This window comes from Ostrea edulis, chromosome 9 (assembly GCF_947568905.1).
Source record: "Ostrea edulis chromosome 9, xbOstEdul1.1, whole genome shotgun sequence".
NCBI lineage: Eukaryota > Metazoa > Mollusca > Bivalvia > Ostreida > Ostreidae > Ostrea > Ostrea edulis.
In genome coordinates this window covers 59,010,498-59,030,640 of record NC_079172.1, presented here as the reverse complement: position 1 = coordinate 59,030,640, position 20,143 = coordinate 59,010,498, and the positions used below count along the sequence as shown (strand labels likewise).

At 37.7% G+C, this 20,143-nt stretch overlaps 1 protein-coding gene across 2 annotated transcripts in view; it reads left to right on the top strand.

Annotated features, from left to right (window-relative positions):
• The window catches only part of LOC125659630 (dynein axonemal heavy chain 2-like), a 59,598-nt gene extending 43,205 nt beyond the window's left edge, over positions 1–16,393 (top strand). For both annotated transcript variants that reach the window (XM_048891366.2, XM_056149695.1), the window contains 19 exons: positions 339–489; positions 1,151–1,300; positions 1,425–1,557; positions 2,835–2,979; positions 3,069–3,268; positions 4,178–4,304; positions 6,766–6,952; positions 8,137–8,342; positions 8,505–8,630; positions 8,787–8,978; positions 9,688–9,879; positions 10,887–11,071; positions 12,618–12,843; positions 14,085–14,201; positions 14,284–14,433; positions 14,547–14,723; positions 15,044–15,118; positions 15,426–15,576; positions 15,730–16,393. In XM_048891366.2, coding sequence (XP_048747323.2) covers positions 339–489; positions 1,151–1,300; positions 1,425–1,557; positions 2,835–2,979; positions 3,069–3,268; positions 4,178–4,304; positions 6,766–6,952; positions 8,137–8,342; positions 8,505–8,630; positions 8,787–8,978; positions 9,688–9,879; positions 10,887–11,071; positions 12,618–12,843; positions 14,085–14,201; positions 14,284–14,433; positions 14,547–14,723; positions 15,044–15,118; positions 15,426–15,576; positions 15,730–15,884 — 3,045 coding nt within the window. In that variant the 3' untranslated portion in view covers positions 15,885–16,393. The remainder of the gene's footprint in view (positions 1–338; positions 490–1,150; positions 1,301–1,424; positions 1,558–2,834; positions 2,980–3,068; positions 3,269–4,177; positions 4,305–6,765; positions 6,953–8,136; positions 8,343–8,504; positions 8,631–8,786; positions 8,979–9,687; positions 9,880–10,886; positions 11,072–12,617; positions 12,844–14,084; positions 14,202–14,283; positions 14,434–14,546; positions 14,724–15,043; positions 15,119–15,425; positions 15,577–15,729) is intronic.
• The last annotated feature ends 3,750 nt before the right edge of the window (positions 16,394–20,143 follow it).

Sequence of the window (20,143 nt, the reverse complement as noted above, 5' to 3'; positions counted from 1 at the left end):
TGAAAATAAGTTTTCCATGAATATTTCAAACACACATACATACAGTTGAACTTTGATATCTTAAACACCGATATATCAAATACCATGGATATATCGTAGTGATTGGGAAGTCCCATTCAACTTATTCTTCAAGTATAATTTACCCTCAATATCTGGAATCCTCGGATATCTCGAAGTTTTTTCTCAATCCCATCGAGTTCAAGATAATGAGGTTTGACTGTATGTTTAAAACTGGTAAGATAAAATTACAAAAATGTACACTATTACAGACTCGGATATGACATTTGGTAAATTCATTGATATGTTGTGTAATATTACCCAATTTTGTGTTCGTTCAGGGTCTTAAAGTGATCGATCTTCAGCAAAGTGATTACATGAGAACGCTGGAATCAGCCATCCAGTTTGGTCTGCCAGTTGTTTTGCAAAATGTGCAAGAAAAATTAGATCCTTCTCTTGATCCTGTATTGAACAAATCACTGATGAGAATAGGTAAGCACATTCTTAGGATGAGAATAGGTAAGCACATTCTTAGGATGAGAATAGGTAAGCACATTCTTAGGATGAGAATAGGTAAGCACATTCTTAGGATGAGAATAGGTGAGCACATTCTTAGGATGAGAATAGGTGAGCACATTCGTAGGATGAGAATAGGTGAGCACATTCTCAGGATGAGAATAGGTGAGCACATTTGTAGGATGAGAATAGGTGAACACATTCTCAGGATGAGAATAGGTAAGCATATTCTTAGGATAAGAATAGGTGAGCACATTCTTAGGATGAGAATAGGTAAGCATATTCTTAGGATGAGAATAGGTAAGCATATTCTTAGGATGAGAATAGGTGAGCACATTCTCAGGATGAGAATAGGTAAGCACATTCTTAGGATGAGAATAGGTAAGCACATTCTCAGGATGAGAATAGGTGAGCATATTCTTAGGATGAGAATAGGTGAGCACATTTGTAGGATGAGAATAGGTGAGCACATTCTCAGGATGAGAATAGGTAAGCATATTCTTAGGATGAGAATGGGTGAGCACATTCTTAGGATTTACCCATATTCAACATCTTAAAAGAAATGGTGAAATTGTTTTGTATATTATTAAATTAAATCAAAAACTTTTCTCTGATAGAGTTTGTTTTTTAACTGTAGGGGGTGCATACATGATAAAGCTTGGAGACAAAGAGATTGAGTACAACCCAGAGTTCCGATTTTACATCACAACCAAATTGAGTAATCCTCATTACACTCCGGAGATCTCTACAAAGACAACCATTGTCAACTTTGCTGTCAAGGAACAAGGTATGAGAAGGCTTAGCTTCATGTTAATTTCTCATTTATGTATTGCAGCCAGTCATATTGTATGTCACTAATTTCAAATACTGAGAAGAAATAGGTTGTCAGAATTCTGAAACGCATATTTCAGGGTTGGAAGCTCAGTTACTTGGAATAGTGGTCAGAAAAGAACGTCCAGATTTGGAGGAACAAAAGGACAGTTTGGTGAGGAGCATTGCAGCAGGCAAGAAGAAACTAGTGGAACTAGAAGACGAGATTCTGAGGTATGGTCAAAGGGAGACAAGTAGGAGTAGGGGTCGGGAATAGAGAGAGGGGTCCTTGTCCGTCAAAAATACTCACACAGAGCAAAAGTGATGGATGGATGTTATCAGTTGACTAATTTTGACTAATTTAGTGAAATGAGCACTAGCCTAGACACATAGAATGTAGAAAACCTGAGTGGATATTAAATTGTACAAATTTTTGTTGCATATAGAATGGTGTCAATTGAAGTACAGTAAAATATCTCTATCTCGAAGTCCGAGGGACCTCGGAAAAACTTCGAGATATCCGGGGGTTCGAGATATCCAAAATCGATCTTGGATATTTTTTTTGAAAGAGGATATTTGATGCATAGTATGGGATTTGCATTATGAACAAAAACCCCGTTGCTGTTTCTTATAGTTTGATATAAGTTGATAAATTAATATTGTGGAATTTCAAAGACAAACATTTCATTTTTTAAATATAAATAAACATCCAACTGAATTCACAATGTGTTTCAAAATTAAGATGACCGTGCCTGTATGCTTACTTTAAGTTTACTGATGTCCAGGCTCGACTGGGATGTAATTTTTGCGTTGTAATGAATGGTTCATTCATTTTTATTGTTTATTAAATGTTTATTAAATAAATTTTCGTATTTTCTCTGTACTAGTTTTAATGATGAAGCGTGTATTATTAATTGCGTTATCGTTATTAAGAGCATTACCTTCAAGTGTACATCGACGATTTTGTGCGTTTATCTAACCCACATGTTAATGATAGAGCGTGTGTCTTTTAAAAACACCATCCCTGGAATCGGGTGTGTTAGTTCATAATTGGTGGTGAACTATAGCCGTAATGTTGGAAGACTTCACTTATCACCCAAGATGTTGAACCGTTTATTGCGACCTGGATCTACTCGGAAAAGGCGCGCGTGGATTAGCGGTCATTAATTATAATTGATGTAGCTGCGGGTGTGAATGTGTGACTTAACGCCGCCAGGTATGGTAAGCAGAGCGGAAAATTTACTGCACTTCGAGATAAACCAGGTGAATTTAGGGTGTGGAACCTTGAAAATACTTCGACATAAGCGGAGTATTTGAGATTACCGTGTTCGAAATATCAGAAGTTTTTTTAATCATTTATGTAGGGAAAACGGCCGGGACCGGCGGTCGACTTCGACTCAGGCGGGGTATTCGAGATAAACCATATTCGAGATACAGATATTTTACTGTATCATGGTAATGAAATGATTTTAATTGTTTCTTACTTTCAACCACACACACTTGATTTTTAGGCTGCTGAATGAAACAAAAGGCTCATTGTTAGATGATGAACAGTTAGTTAACACACTGCAAACTTCCAAGATTACATCACAGGAAGTGACTGAACAGCTGCAGGTTTCAGAAACAACAGAGGTTAAAATTGATGCCGCGAGGGAGGTAGGAGAATTTGCTACAATGAGAAAATCTGGCACGTAATTATCTTCTCGATCAGTACATCAGTTCAGAACATTTGATTTCTTTTTCAGGGCTACAGACCCTCTGCTCAAAGAGCCTCCATTCTGTTTTTTGTTCTGAATGACATGGGACGCATTGACCCCATGTACCAGTTCTCACTGGACTCTTACATAGAGTTGTTCATCATGTCAATTGAAAAAAGTCAAAGAAGCTCAAAACTGGAGGAAAGAATTCAAAATCTGAATGAGTACCATACTTATGCTGTCTACAGGTATGCATTCAGTGCCATTTCACTGCCATCAACAGACACACAATGATACATTTCACTGCCATCAATCAGACACACAATGATACATTTCGCTGCCATCAATCGGACACACAAAAATACATTTCGCTGCCATCAATCGGACACACAATAATACATTTCGCTGCCATCAACAGACACACAATAATACATTTCGCTGCCATCAATCGGACACACAATAATACATTTTTAGCTTACTGGTCAGAATGTCTGAAGAGTTAATTTCATATTCCACTTGTCAACACATACATAAACATACAGAGGCTTGGGAAGTCATCAACCGCTTATCAACACATACATAAACATACAGAGGCTTAGGAAGTCACCAACCGCTTATCAACACATACATAAACATACAGAGGCTTAGGAAGTCACCAACCGCTTATCAACACCTACATAAACATACAGAGGCTTAGGAAGTCACCAACCGCTTATCAACACATTATCAACACATACATAAACATACAGAGGCTTAGGAAGTCACCAACCGCTTATCAACACATACATAAACATACAGAGGCTTAGGAAATCGTTAACCACTTATCAACACATACATAAACATACAGAGGCTTAGGAAGTCGTCAACCGCTTATCAACACATACATAAACATACAGAGGCTTAGGAAGTCATCAACCGCTTATCAACACATACATAAATAATTTATGATGATTGTACATGTGTTCAACAGCTCTGGCTGCTTGGCACTTGCTTCCGTGGCCAGTTTTATGAGCGGAAATTTCTTATGTTTGCTAACAGTGAATGTGCAAAATGTGACTGATATCCAGGGATTTTCAGTATTTCTGTGTAAGGAACACCTAGCACAAGTCTACATACATGTATCATGCTATTTGTACAGGTGAATTATTTTGTTATAGATACACCTGTCGTGGTTTGTTCGAGCGCCATAAACTACTTTTCTCCTTCCAAATGTGTGCCAAAATCCTGGAAGCAGCGAATAAGGTCAACATGGATGAATACAGCTTTTTCCTCAGAGGAGGAGTGGTCAGTACCTGTATTTATTTATAGATCATACCAGATATTGGTCAGTACTGTAGTAATTCTTTATTCCATACCAGATATTGGTCAGTACTGTAGTAATTCCTAATTCTATACCAGATATTGGTCAGTACTGTAGTAATTCCTAATTCTATACCAGATATTGGTCAGTACTGTAGTAATTCCTAATTCCATACCAGATATTGGTCAGTACTGTAGTAATTCCTAATTCTATACCAGATATTGGTCAGTACTGTAGTATTATTCCTAATTCTATACCAGATATTGTTCAGTACGGTAGTAATTCCTTATTCCATACCAGATATTGTTCAGTACGGTAGTAATTCCTTATTCTATACCAGATATTGGTCAGTACTGTAGTAATTCCTTATTCTATACCAGATATTGGTCAGTACGGTAGTACATTGTAATTCCTTATTCTATACCAGATATTGGTCAGCACTGTAGTAATTCCTAATTCTATACCAGATATTGGTCAGTGCTGTAGTAATTCCTAATTCCATACCCGAAATTGGTCAACACTGTAGTAATTCCTAATTCTATACCAGATATTGGTCAGTACTGTAGTATTATTCCTAATTCTATACCCGATATTGGTCAGTACTGTAGTAATTCCTAATTCCATACCCGAAATTGGTCAGCACTGTAGTAATTCCTAATTCAGATTATTCTATACCAGATATTGGTCAGTACTGTAGTATTATTCCTAATTCTATACCAGATATTGGTCAGTGCTGTAGTAATTCCTAATTCCATACCCGAAATTGGTCAGCACTGTAGTAATTCCTAATTCTATACCAGACATTGGTCAGTACTGTAGTATTATTCCTAATTCTATACCAGATATTGGTCAGTACTGTAGTAATTCCTAATTCCATACCCGAAATTTGTCAGCACTGTACCTATAGTCATTCTTAAAGGCCGAGGTTTTCAATCGGTGGGTTTTCCTCAGGTAAGTTGCATGTAAGTGTGGGGCAGAGCTAATTTTAGGCAGGTGTGAAGCTCTGAGCCCAAGGGAACCCTGCTAGCTTGTGTATACCATCCCAAATACACAGGATGTTATCTGTGTTACCTGTACGGTTTTGTAAGATTGAAATATTCATGGTAGTCATTTTTCTTGTGCAGGTTAATCGAAACGTTGATAATTAAATCTAATAAATCAAACATGTAAGAATTAAAGCTCGATAAATTTATTTTGTAAATGAGAACGTTAGCCATTGACAAATTAGACAGAATATTCTTTATTCGAAGTTTCTTTGTATCCATTTGATGGGTGCAGATTTTCTGGCTATGTACAGCTGATGTACCAATCATAGTCTCACACCCTATGATGACTCAACATATCCCCAAAACTGCTTAGAAAGTTTTATTATGTTTGAATTAGTTTTTGTGGACGGCACACCAGAATTCTACCAAAGTTTTCTATGTGACTTGTCCATAACGCATGGCCTACAAAAACAGTCAGGACATTAGGATTTTCCAATTGTTCCTTTAATACTAGTAACTTGTCCAAACGAAGAACTCGTTCTTCCTCTGGATCCATATTCCAAGCATTATACGCAAGAGAGAGCCCTTATAGCGGCTAATTTCTCGTCCGACAAATTGACAGTTACCTGTACTTTTGTCGCCATGTTTCGAGGGAAAATTACGCTTATAAATTTTCAACTGAGTGTAAATAAGATTTCATTAACGTACAATGTATTAACTTATAATTAACCTGTTTAGCATAAAATTGATGTCCGTGTAAATTATATTCTAACAATCCATAATAATTATTATCAATTGTATCCATTCCCAAGCATAACCTACTATATTCTATAATAATTAATGTTTACAAAATTTACTACTAGCTATTATTGTGTGGCTCTCTCTACGTGAAAAAGCCAAAACCGTTTCCCTCTCGAGCTAGATTAACGCGGTAAGCATCAAAAGATTGCACGTACGTCTCGATGAGGTATACACAAAGACTAGTAAGTAAATGTCCATCAATTTCTAGCATCCAATGTGAAGCTTAATTTCTCCTGACTGACAAGGGTTCACAGACCTGGTAAATTGCAGGGCGGTGCTATATTTTCTCGGTCTTTAACTGAATACCAGATAATGACGAGTCCCTATAGTTATTTCTAAACCTAATCCATGCAATAAAACCAGGTACTTGAAGGCAGGTCAAGCCTATAGACCCAATTATACACATCCAACAATCATAATTTTAAAAAAGACCAAAAAAGAAAAAAAAAAACTGAAAGATTAAAATAACCCCAACTGTCAATTGATATCTTTTAACCAAATAGTTTCATTTAATCTTTTAATAAAGTAATACATGTACTGACATTTCTTCAGAGAGAAATTTGAATGCTAATGTGACTGAAACACCACTAGAGGAGGCCTTTTTGAGAACTTTCTGTAAATGATGAACACAGTTTGAGCGTTAGTTGCTTTGCTGTAGGTGCTGGACCGTGAGAATCAGATGGATAATCCCTGCTCCGGTTGGCTCGGTGATGTAGCATGGGACAACATTACTGAACTGGAGAAGCTGACCAACTTCCACGGGATCATCACAGCATTTGAACAATATCCGAGGGACTGGAATATCTGGTACACATCAGCCCAGCCTGAGGTGTCCACTTTACCAGGTCAGTACTAGGCATGGTTAGTAACAAGTGTTAGAGCAATGTGTTGTGTTAGTACAGTGTAAATCAGAACGGTGTTAAACCTACTGACGTCTTGTATTAATTGATGGCTAATGGTGATATTATTGTGAACTACTTGGTGAGAACATAAGTCAGCTAATCAACACATCACAATGGGCTATAAATGAGTTTGCTTGTACCCATGCAGTGTAAGGTGGCTTGCATGATTTTCATGCATAATTCCTTTGTGTTAAAAAATCATGCAAATATTGTGCAAATTTGTTTGCATGATATTCATGCAACAATCATAAAAAAAAATTTCATATAGTATTTTAGTTTTTATATCGGTGTCTGTTGGCTTCCATTACTTTCGTTATCCTGCTTGTAATCACACTTTATACGTTGAATTTTCATCTTCGGCTTATAAACCGATCACATTACAAGAAAGATCAAGTCCATGAAAACCATGTAATTATTTCAAGAGAATATCAATTCTTGTATATCCATCAATGTTTCGTTTTTTGATACTGTTGGTTTCACAGTGATCTGATTTTCCGTATCACCACATTGTGGTTTTCTGATTACGTATCAGTATCCCCTGAAACTGATGACATCACAATGATGTCACAATGCACCAACGCAACGTTTTCTGTGGAAAATTATATATATATATATCGACTGCATCACAAACAAAATTGCATACACAAAATATAATTTCACTGTATGTCTGCGTTTTAGATAATTTGGATTACATTCATTATCTTGTAAATGTGAATTTAAAAATATATAAGGGGCCAGTATATAATAGATTTATTCTTACTACAGTAAGTTGATCCAAAGAATTGGATCACGTCTCATTCACAGGCGCAGATCATCAGATCAAACTCGACGCTTTGCGTCTCATGTGATCTGATGATCTGCACCTGTCAGCTTGACGTGATCCAACTCTTCGGATCAAGTTACTATAGTAATAATATATATGTATGTCTTACTTTTCATCTTCTCATGTGAAATATTTGCATGAAAATCGTGTGAGCGACTTTTCCCTGTGTATTGGATGATAAGTCTTGTACAGGGGATGTTATGTCTTGTACAGGTGATAGTGTGTCTTGTACAGGTGATAGTGTGTCTTGTACAGGTACATGTATTGTGTCTTGTACATGTGATATGTATTGTGTTTTGTACAGGGGAGTGGGACAATGCCTGCAATGAACTACAGAGGATGCTTCTGGTCCGTTCTCTACGTCCAGACAGAGTCTCTTTCTGTGCTACGTCCTTCATCATTAACAACCTGGGTTCCAAGTTCACAGAACCACCTGTTCTAGACATGCAACAAGTGGTGGAGGACTCCACAACAAGGACACCACTCATCTTTGTCTTGTCTGCTGGAGTGGTCAGTGTCTGTTACAATCTTATCTCCCTTATTAATGGTCCGTCTGTATGATGTAAGGGTCAGTACCCTTTACAATCTTATCTCCCGTATTAATGGTCCGTCTGTATGATGTAAGGGTCTGTACCTATTCGGCTCTGATAACTTTACTCCTTCCATTGATAGGATCCCACTAGCTCTCTGATCCAGCTGTCCGAGTCGAGTGGAATGGCTCAGAGGTTCTATTCCTTATCTTTGGGTCAAGGTCAAGCTCCCATAGCAACCAGGATGATCAAACAAGGAGTGAGAGAGGTAAGGACTTATTGTATTATTGTATTGTGTAGTTTTGAAATGAAGTTGCAGTTAACACCAAATGGTGATGCAATCCGTTTTGAAATGTATATTGAGGAAAGAGTAGAGTTTTTAAATCTACCGTATTTATTTAGAAATATGTTTTTGTGTGTGTAGGGTAATTGGGTGTTTTTGGCCAATTGTCACCTGTCCTTGAGCTGGATGCCCCAGCTAGATAAACTTGTAGAGCAGCTGCAGGTGGAGGACCCGCACCCAGAATTCCGCTTGTGGCTCAGCAGTAGTCCTCATCCAGACTTTCCAATCTCCATCCTACAGACTGGAATCAAAATGACAACTGAACCACCAAAGGTATACAGTTTTATTGTAATTGTTAGTTAAACAACTAAACCACCAAAGATATCGTTTTATTGTAATCGTTAGTTAAACAACTGAACCACCAAAGGTGTACAGTTTTATTGTAATTCTTAGTTAAATGTGTACATTGTATACAGTTGACAAAATTTTGCAAACAAAGTTTTCCTCAGAAACAAATTTTCACAAATCACTGCCAGGGATTTTCCAAGAAGTGATTTGCATAATGATATGTTAAATTGATTGGTAGCAAATTGCTGAAATACTCGAAAGTGGCAATTTACTTACAATTCTAATGAGATTTACTAATATTTCAAAAAACAAATTCATATATCTAGAAAATTTAATGTGAAGCAGATGTTGAGATATTCAAGAAATAAAATTCAGTTTTAAAAATGCATGCGGGTATAAACTGCAACCCTAAATGGATTTTTCAAAAAACCCACATGATTGATAAATCATTTACTGTATACAGGGTTATTTTTGCCTTTCTGCACTTGCTGACGATTTCGTTCCAATTTAAATTCGCCCAGACAGAGTTGTATTAAAATAGAGATAAGAGAAAACAATGGTTTTGCCCAGTCTTAAATTCGCCCACTGACAACAAGGGCGGAAATAAAACGGGGCGAATAGTTCCCTGTACACAGTAGTGGGAAATTTCAGCCAGTAAATATGTAATCTAATTTGCTAATAAAAATTTTGTCAGGGACTGAAAGCCAACATGAAGCGCCTGTACAACTTGATTACGGAGCCTCAGTTCCAGCGATGCACAAAACAAGATAAATACAGGAAACTGCTCTTCTGTCTCTGCTTCTTCCACTCGGTTCTGTTAGAGAGAAGAAAGTTCCTCATGTTAGGTTGGAACATTGCCTACGAATTTAACGATTCAGACTTTGAGGTAAAGATCATTTTATTAAGTTGGTACCTATACAATGTACTCACAACCCCAATTGATAATTGTTTCTTGTTTGATTCATGTACATTTTGTTGTTGAGGCCTTCTGTTACAAGCAAATATACTGTTCTAAAATTTTGTTATTTACCGAATATTCCATATTGTCTTCAAATTTAACAATAATAACTTAATTTTAAGGTATAGGTCAGTTTTACAATGAATATACATTAAGGTGGTGTTCTTGAAACCAGGCCACCTACCCCTTTAATAATTCTTTGTCACTTTAAGGTAAATAGTGTGGTTTTCTTTTGTACATTTTGTTATTGAGATCATCTACAAGCAAATGTATATCGAGCCTCCATAGATGGCTACAAGCAAACGTATACCGAGACTCCATAGATGGCTCTTTTGAACTGTTTCAAAAGTGCAGAAAATTGTTAAGGAAAATCAATCTCTTGCTGTAGCTTAGATGAGAGAGCTACAACTACATGTACGTGTATAGTAGTGAGCTTGTGAAAATATTAAGTTGATCAAAATATATGGCATGAAATGTAGTTCAGGCATTTCTATCCAAAAATGTTATCATCTGAATGCAAGATCTTGATGAAAAACAGAAATGCACTCCAGATTAGCCTATCTAATAAACTTCATGAATGTCTAAGTTTAAAATTTGATATCTAAAACGAAGTATCATTTATTCTTAGCTGAAGTGAGCTTTTCTGATCATTAGCTTTTCACATAGTTAACCTATTCACAATAACTGCAGGACTAATTTCAACTAAACTTGGCACAGAGCAATCTTTGTTGAAGGGAATTCAAGTTTAATCATTATAGAGAAGTTCTTGTCTCTTTTTAAAACTCTAGTAACTACCATATAAACATTCTTTTGACACAAATTTTTTTTGGTGTCAAGGTTAAGTTCAAGGTCACAATCTTTTCATGTAAATTAAGTTTGAAAAGTTTTGCTCACAAAAATGTTCATGAATGATGCACAATAATTTTGTTCCCCAGGTATCAGAGAGCATCCTGAGCATTTACCTGGATGAGTATGAGGACACACCATGGGAAGCCCTGAAATATCTGATCGCCGGAATCAGTTATGGTGGACATGTTACTGATGACTGGGACAGAAGGCTACTGATGACCTACGTTTCAGAGATGTTCCAAGATCCAGTACTCACCATTCCTTTCTACAAGTACGGTGTTTCCTTAATTTAGAATTACTGTCAAATAGCATTTATAAAAATGTATCTTCAGCCATTGATATTTCTAAAACAAATTGTAACGATAGCCATGTGAATCTTGATAAATATTATAGTACATCTAAGTAGAATGTAAATTTAAGAAATAAATTTCAGTTTTGAAAATATGAGGATACGACATGTGATGCTTCACACCAGCATGCTTTTCATGAGGCCCTAACACACTTCCTGAAGTATGCCAGCATGAGGCATCACAGTTCATACTTTCATGTGTGATTTTCAGAAATGAAGCTTTTTTTTTTTAAATAATTGATTCCTGTAAATAAATTTTGGTAATTTTAATCAGAATTAGAAATATAAAACACTATTAGAAGGATAAAAAATCAGGTGTGTATAAATTTATAGCAGTAACTGCTAAAATATAAGTAGCAGATACTTATCTAGCCATACAGTCAATCACTGACAATAACCAAAGGTCTTTTGAAAAAGATCAAAGGTATAGAATTCAACTTCTAAAAACAATGGTATGCATTGAACCACATTTACCAAGAAAAGGTCGAGATTGAAGAGTGGATACATGCAGAACTCATTCAAGGTCCGAGTGGTAGCTGTTAGGCTGGTGCTGTTGAATGTCGAGTGGTAGCTGTTAGGGTTAGAGTTAGGCTGGTGCTGTTGAATGTCGAGTGGTAGCTGTTAGGCTGGTGCTGTTGAATGTCGAGTGGTAGCTGTTAGGCTGGTGTTATTGAATGTCGAGTGGTAGCTGTTAGGCTGGTGCTATTGAATGTCGAGTGGTAGCTGTTAGGCTGGTGTTATTGAATGTCGAGTGGTAGCTGTTAGGCTGGTGCTGTTGAATGTCGAGTGGTAGCTGTTAGGCTGGTGCTGTTGAATGTCGAGTGGTAGCTGTTAGACTGGTGCTATTGAATGTCGAGTGGTAGCTGTTAGGCTGGTGCTGTTGAATGTCGAGTGGTAGCTGTTAGGCTGGTGTTATTGAATGTCGAGTGGTAGCTGTTAGGGTGGTGCTGTTGAATGTCGAGTGGTAGCTGTTAGGCTGGTGCTATTGAATGTCGAGTGGTAGCTGTTAGGCTGGTGCTGTTGAATGTCGAGTGGTAGCTGTTAGGCTGGTGCTGTTGAATGTCGAGTGGTAGCTGTTAGGCTGATGCTGTTGAATGTCGAGTGGTAGCTGTTAGGCTGGTGTTATTGAAAGTGCCTCTTGACTTGAAGTCAGATTTTCTTTAGAAATGAATAGAAAAGATGTGAATGGAAGTGAAAATATGCCACTCAATGCTAAGTAAATATAAAAAACAACGTGAAGTTGTAGAGAAGGTTGTAGTCATGAATACAGTACATCATGGTGACTATCTAGCCCTATGTAATCAGAATATACAGAGCAGCTGTAGATTTACTTAATAAATGTAATCGTACATTTACGTTCTGCGATCGGTTGAGTGAAACGACCGCCTGAATTGCTACTTGATTTACCAGCATGCAATAAAATGACTGGTGTTTACTCAGCATTTCATGATCTGGAATTATTTTCCAGGGTGTCTGGTGTCTCCACGTATTATGTACCAAAGGATGGACCCCTGTCTTCATACAAAGAGTACGTCAGCATGCTCCCTAATGTAGATGCACCGGAAGCTTTTGGACAGCATCCCAATGCAGACATTCAGTCCCAGATTCAGGAAACCAGGATGTTGTTTAACACTCTTCTATCTCTACAACCACAAGTATCATCAACTGGAGGGGGAGAAAGCCGGGAAGACAAGGTAAGACATGTTGTTCTACAACCACAAGTATCATCAACTGGAGGGGGAGAAAGCCGGGAAGACAAGGTAAGACATGTTGTTCTACAACCACAAGTATCACACTTAAGGGTAGAGGGGGGTTGGGGGAGGGGGGGAGATGAGATACAGTTGTCTCAACAGGTGTGCACAATAGGGGGAGGGGGGTGAGATATAGTTGTCTCGATAGGTGTGCACGGGAGGGGGAGGGGGGATGAGATTAATAGAATCCTTCATTAGTACAAGTGTGAGATAGGGAAATTCCACCGAGGGGACAAGATTCGCAGTCTTGGACAGCGAATCTTGTTCCAGAGGTGGAATTTCCCTATCCCACACGAGTAAATAATGAAGGATTATTTTTATCACATTTTAACAACAGTTTAGTGCATAAAATTAGGAGCTTTCAGAAAATTTTAGATTATCAAAATCCTCATTTGAACTTCGATGCAAAAACTAATTAGATAGGCAGAAAGAGCATACCCGAAAATGGTTTACACTGTAAGTGTAAACTAAAAAACCCAAGGTTGTCCACCAGAAAGCTATACTACATTAAAATTTAAAGATAACAATGCAAAATATTTTTACTTCACTGTGTAACGTAAATCTTCACCGTGTAACGTAAATCATAGAAAATATATGACATCACAATCAAATGACGTCGCAGCAGTGTGAGACAGAAAAATCTCACATGGCTGTCTCACATGGGTAAAGTCGATCTCACACTGGTGATAATGTGAGAAACAGTTGTCTCGACAGGTGTGCACGGGAGGGGGAGGGGGGATGAGATACAGTTGTCTCGACAGGTGTGCATGGGAGGGGGAGGGGGGATGAGATACAGTTGTCTCGACAGGTGTGCACGGGAGGGGGAGGGGGGATGAGATACAGTTGTCTCGACAGGTGGGAGGGGAAGGGGATGAGATAGTTGTCTCGACAGGTGTGCACGGGAGGGGGAGGGGGGATGAGATAAGTTGTTTCGACAGGTGTGCACGGGAGGGGGAGGGGAGATGAGATACAGTTGTCTCGACAGGTGTGCACGGGAGGGGTGGGGGAGGACATCATGGATTCCTGTCTTCTGTACAATAGCACTGTTTACAAATTAATTATGGTTTTTCTTTTTGCTTGCAAATACAAAGTTGTTGCCTTTGTGTCTCAGTAAACTTGTAAACTCTAAAATATCAGTTTAAAAATAAACTCTGTACATTTTACCATTAAATTCTGTTTTACAGGTTCTGGATCTTGCAGCTAACATATTCAAGCAAATTCCTGAAAATATAGATTATGAGAACACGGCTAAAATCCTGTCAGTAGACCCCTCACCACTGACCGTGGTATTGTTACAAGAGGTGGGTGTCAGTTTTCTTTGGTTTGTGGTTTATCTAGCACATCAATGTAACTGTTTACGAATTGTGACATCCACATTTACAGATTCAGCGATATAATGCTCTACTGGAAGAAATTCGTTATTCTCTGACTGACCTGGAGAAAGGTATTCAGGGACTAGTGGTGATGACAATGGAACTGGAGAACATATTCCAGTGCATTTATGATGGCAATGTGCCTCCTACTTGGTTGAAGGTATTTAGTTACTCGTTAAGCATGAACAGCCTGTAATTTTAGGTACCAATACCTGTAGTTTTTTTTTTACTGTGAGCTGGCGTGGTGGATACTAACTCCTAGATTTATTATAGGCCTACCCATCACTGAAACCATTGGCAGCATGGACTAGAGACCTGGTGCAGAGAGTGGAACAATTCCAGAAGTGGGCCCTCACTGCGCACCCTCCTACGATATTCTGGATGTCTGCCTTCACATTCCCCACCGGTTTCCTCACCGCCGTACTGCAGACTTCAGCCCGTCTCAATAGTGTAAGTCTTCAGTGTGATAATAGATAGAGCTGTGTTAAGGCAGACCTCACCAAGATTTGTGACTGTCATTTTACCTTGTATACAGTAGACTATGGGTGTATTTTATGTATCTGTCTGTATACAGTAGACTATGGGTGTATTTTGTAGATGTCTGTCTGTATACAGTAGACTATGGGTGTATTATGTAGATGTCTGTCTGTATACAGTAGACTATGGGTGTATTTTATGTATCTGTCTGTATACAGTAGACTATGGGTGTATTTTATGTATCTGTCTGTATACAGTAGACATGGGTGTATTTTGTATTGTGTATTTTGTAGGTGTCTGTGGACTCTCTCTCCTGGGAATTCAGTGTAATGACAGTAGATGACTCCAACATCACAGGTCCTCCTAAGGTATCCTATAATCTTTTGTTTTAGTTTGCTTTCAAAACACCGCAAGATATTTCCTAGGTAAGAGTAGTTACAGTTGTAAGCTTGTCATTGGTACAGCGAAATACTGTGGATTCCTTATTTCACACCAGTACTAAATATGGCGAAATTACTGGTATACGTAAAATCGCGTGAACATGAATTTGCATATCGTCTGTTAATCAAGAGTTCTGACATGTATTTTTGCAATAGAAAATTAAAAGCGAATCATTTTATCTACAGTAGGTCATTATACATGTAGATCTATGTATAATTTCTGGTGTTTTTTCAGGATGGTGTCTACATTAAGGGCCTTTTCTTACAAGGAGCAGGCTGGGACAAGAAGAACTCTCACTTGGTAGAGGCCAATCCCATGCAGTTGGTGTGTTTAATGCCAACCATTCATTTCAAACCAGTAGAGAACAAGAAAAAAGTGGCTAAAGGTATATATTGAAAAACGTACTACAGAATACAAAATTGATATACCGTGCTGCATGTACTCGGCTAAAGGTATATATTGAAAACGTACTACAGAACAAAAAATTGATATACCATGCTGCATGTACTCTGACTAATCTGACTCTTTTTTCCCTTAGGAATGTACATGGCTCCATGCTACTACTACCCTAACCGTTCTGGGGGTATGGGCAGGCCGTCGTTCGTGGTAGCTGTAGAACTGAAGGCGGGAGAGAAGTCGCCGGACCACTGGGTGAAGAGAGGAACCGCCCTGCTGATGAGTTTGGACTACTAACTGTGATACACATGTGGAAAATTAACAATATTCTGCTGATAAATGAAAACCACGAGACACTAATGGAGTAGTGAATATTCATAAACTCAATGAGGACTAATATTGTGATGAACCAGTGTTTAAAATTAGTTAAGATATGAACTGATGGTTGTGATGAACCAGTGTTTGATATTAGTTAAGATATGAACTGATGGTTGTGATGAACCAGTGTTTAATGTTAGTTAAGATATGAACTGATGGTTGAGATGAACCAGTGTTTAATGTTAGTTAAGATATGAACTGATGGTTGAGATGAACCAGTGTTTAATGTTAGTTAAGATATGAACTGATGGTTGAGATGAACCAGTGTTTAATATTAGTTAAGATATGAACTGATGGTTGATTGTGGGACGGTATATATTGCATTATTATGACGTATCTCATCTTTAAATTTTATATAATTGTTGGGGTTTTTTTTCTTTTACAAGTGTTTGACTATATATATTTATTAATAAACTTTGTTGACCGTTTTGATGCTTAAAGCAGGATTTTTATTTCACTCAACAAGGAGTGAATTTGTGAGATGTTTCTAGGATCTATATGTATTTAAGCTGAATAGTTCTTTATTCATCAATTCAATAGTATACAGTTATTGACTGTGTCCTCGGACAACAGCTGTTTTGTTTGACCCGAGAACAGATCTGTTGCCCGAAGCCATAGGCTGCGTGCATCAAACCAATTATTTCTCTTATCATTTGAATTACTGCATGCATCAAATCAATTATAGTTCTCATCAATTGAATCGATGCGCACATTTATTCAATTAATGTATGCAGTTATTGCCTGCATCAATTCAATTAATGTGTGCAATAACTGAATTGATGACATCTTCAAGTAATTCGGAATTGAAGATATTATTTTGAAGAAATCTTGGCACACATCAAATGAACTGATAATACTATTAAATAATTAAAGATATCTTCAATTATTTAAGTTTATGTCGATAATACCAAGTGCCAGGAATTATTTCTAAGTGCTAGGCAAAACTGTTTGCTGTTTTCTCTAGATCATGGCACAGTTAGTTGATAGATCATGGCACAGTTAGTTGATATTACACATGTAACTTCTGTTCTGCATGGAGATTGGGAGTGGTACAAAGATGGTGATCTCAACAATTGCATCATGCAAAAAGTTTCTCCATTGGCCTTTGATGATAATGTGATCAATCTTATTTCCATGTTAGAGTAGAAGTGTGTACCTGATTATGTTTCCTGCTGTCATTCCCCCCCCCCCCCCCCCCCCCTCCCCCCGTCCAATCCATCTATACATCACTATAATTCTGAGGAGACTGATGTAATAGTTGTTCTATGTCACACATGATGTGCATGTTCCACGCTCCAATGAGCATGGTTGTTGGGACCCAGGAATGATCTTTTTGAACTACAGTGCTCCTCGATATATTGCCCCCATCATGTCACCCCTGCTCATTGCCTGAAAATGCTAAAGAGCAGATTTCCTCTCATGTTAACACCCCCGTTATAATGCCAACCCCACATGCCATATGCCACTGATTTTCTCAAACAAATGGTCAAATTTTATAAGGTTTACCCTCAATAATAATGCCAATTACCTAACACCCATCTGTAATCACACCTGTACTTGGAGAGCAGTGCAGTGAGGTGTGACAGTCTGGACAAGGTATTCAGGTTAATTACACATGCTTGTTGAATTAAACTCAAGATTATCTAAATGTTTATACAGAATAGAGTCGATATAAATTTACAGAATTACAAAAATTGGTCTTTAACAAAGTTGCCAATATATTGAGGGAGCACTGTATTTGCAGTCACTAGTGAGTCTTCACTTTATCTTTGTTGTTTTCCTTAACATCAGTTTCCGAAACGAGGTATTTTTACGAGATGTTGAAACCCAGAGGACTGGAAGGTTTTCTGTGGGGGTGGGGTGGACCCCCCCCCCCCCCCCCCTCGTAAATTTAATGGTGCTCAATCCTTACCTTTTGTCATAGTCCTTCACCTTCTTGCGCGACACGTGACTTGCTGACAAAAATTATTTGAGACGACAGACATCAACTCGAGGTTCTAGTACGATACATACAACTACAAATGAGCCTTCACCAGCACCTGGTCCTATCAGGACTCGCTGATTATTCGATTTTATGACTCCTCCTTCACCTTGTCCCATCAGGACTCGCTGATTATTCGATTTTAAGACTCCTCCTTCACCTTGTCCCATCAGGACTCGCCGATTATTCGATTTTAAGGCTTAAACTATATCAACTATTTGGTGTGGTGTTAGGAGTGGGATGGATGCAGTATCCAGTCCTCGTGTCTCCGTGATCAGTTGTCAACATTTGGTTTTATCATCTATCAGCGCCAAACTATAAGATAGCTTTAAACTTATTGTGGATACATGAATTGAAGATATCTCTAATTAGATAGTTAATGCGTGCATCAATTGAATTAATGATAATATCATCAATTTAAATAATTCAATTATTGCCCGCCATAATTGACGTGCACATTGAATTATATTTTCTTCCATTGATTTGTAGCATGCATCAGTCAATTCACTCGAAGAGAGTAACAATTCAATTATGGCGCATTGCACTCTTCAGCAGAATAATCAATCACTAATTCAATTAATATGCGCAATAATTAAGAATTGAAGATATCATTAATCATTTGAAGAGATATGTAATTGAATTGTTGTGCACATTAAATGAATTGATGATGTATTAATCTTCAATTATTTGAGTTTATGTTGATTTGGCGCTCGAGGAGAGCATGAACTATCATAATACTTTACGCTTCATTAAAAACTTTCCATAGCAGAGAGTGTGATTATTTTATAAAAATAGAACTAGAGATTGTTTTTATGAAAAACATGTCTCCCCAGCTCCCCAAATTGGAAGTGCTCCAAATGAAACTTCCTCCCCTTAATATACTGCGTGGTATGGAGGAGAAAGCATGAGCACGAACATAAACCATATGAACTTCGATAAGCCAAACGGGAGAAGTGTTCACAAACTATTTAATATAGGGATTTTTTAGGGGGCAGAAATAAGGCCCCATTCCCAATGCTATAAAGCAAGTATTTTCCCAAATATTTGCTTTAAAATTCCCAAATAATGAAAGCATATCAAAGCAGGGTAGCCTTAATGTTCATAAATCATCACAGGCCAACAGATTACAAGTTTTGCTTCACAATTGTTAAGTAAACTCAATTTTTCTGGCCTCTGCTTTTCTAAATGAGGAAAACTTTGACCAAAATATAAGTCAGATGGAGTCCAACTATTCCTTAATGCACTGGTTTGGGTTTTCCCCTACTTCTTTTATCCATGGAACATTTTTCCCAATTTAAAGCAAATGTCGCTATTTTCCCAGTTGAAAGTGGATCCAAGAGGCCCTTGAAATCAAGATGTTAAAAAAAACCAACTAATTTTACACACTCCACCCATTAGATCCACTATAACAACCTAATTTTACACACTCCACCCCTTAGATCCACTATAACTTTAAGGATACACCTCCTTTTCCTACAATATGCACATCTGCAAATGGCATTAAAGTATATAATTGTACAAAATGTCAAGTCTATCCAATAAGCCAAATAGGCGGAGAAGCATTCACAAGCTATTATAACATTCTACACCCCTCTTGGATCCACTATAACTTTTAGAAAAATTATTGGATTATCCTGTCCCAACAATATGCACATCTAACAATGGCAATGAAGCATTAAACAAAGTTCTCAATCTATCAGATAAGCCATGAAGCTATTTTACATCCTCCACCTCTCTAAGATCCATTATAACTTTTAGGAAAAATATTGGATCCTCCTGTCCTGACAATATGCACATCTACAAATGGCAATGAAGCATTGTACAAAGTTTCAAGTCTATCCGAGAAGCCATATAGGAGAAGTGTTCACAAGATTTTGTGACAGACAGGCAGACAGAAAGTACAAAAACATGTCTCCCCCTGAAAGAGAGAAAATATAATTCTATAGAGAGATTAAGACTGTTTGCTTCCACTTAACAAATGTTATATGTAGTGCATGTAAACTAAAATAAATATCTTGGGTATATTTTGATAATGCCAACTGAATTTCGTCAGTATAGTGGCGGATCTACATGGGGTATTACAACACACACACACACACACCCCTCTCCCATCCACCCCTGCAGTAGTTGTTTGATCTCTGCCTGTAGTTATTGTACATCAGATATCATACAATCATGTAATACATAACACATGACA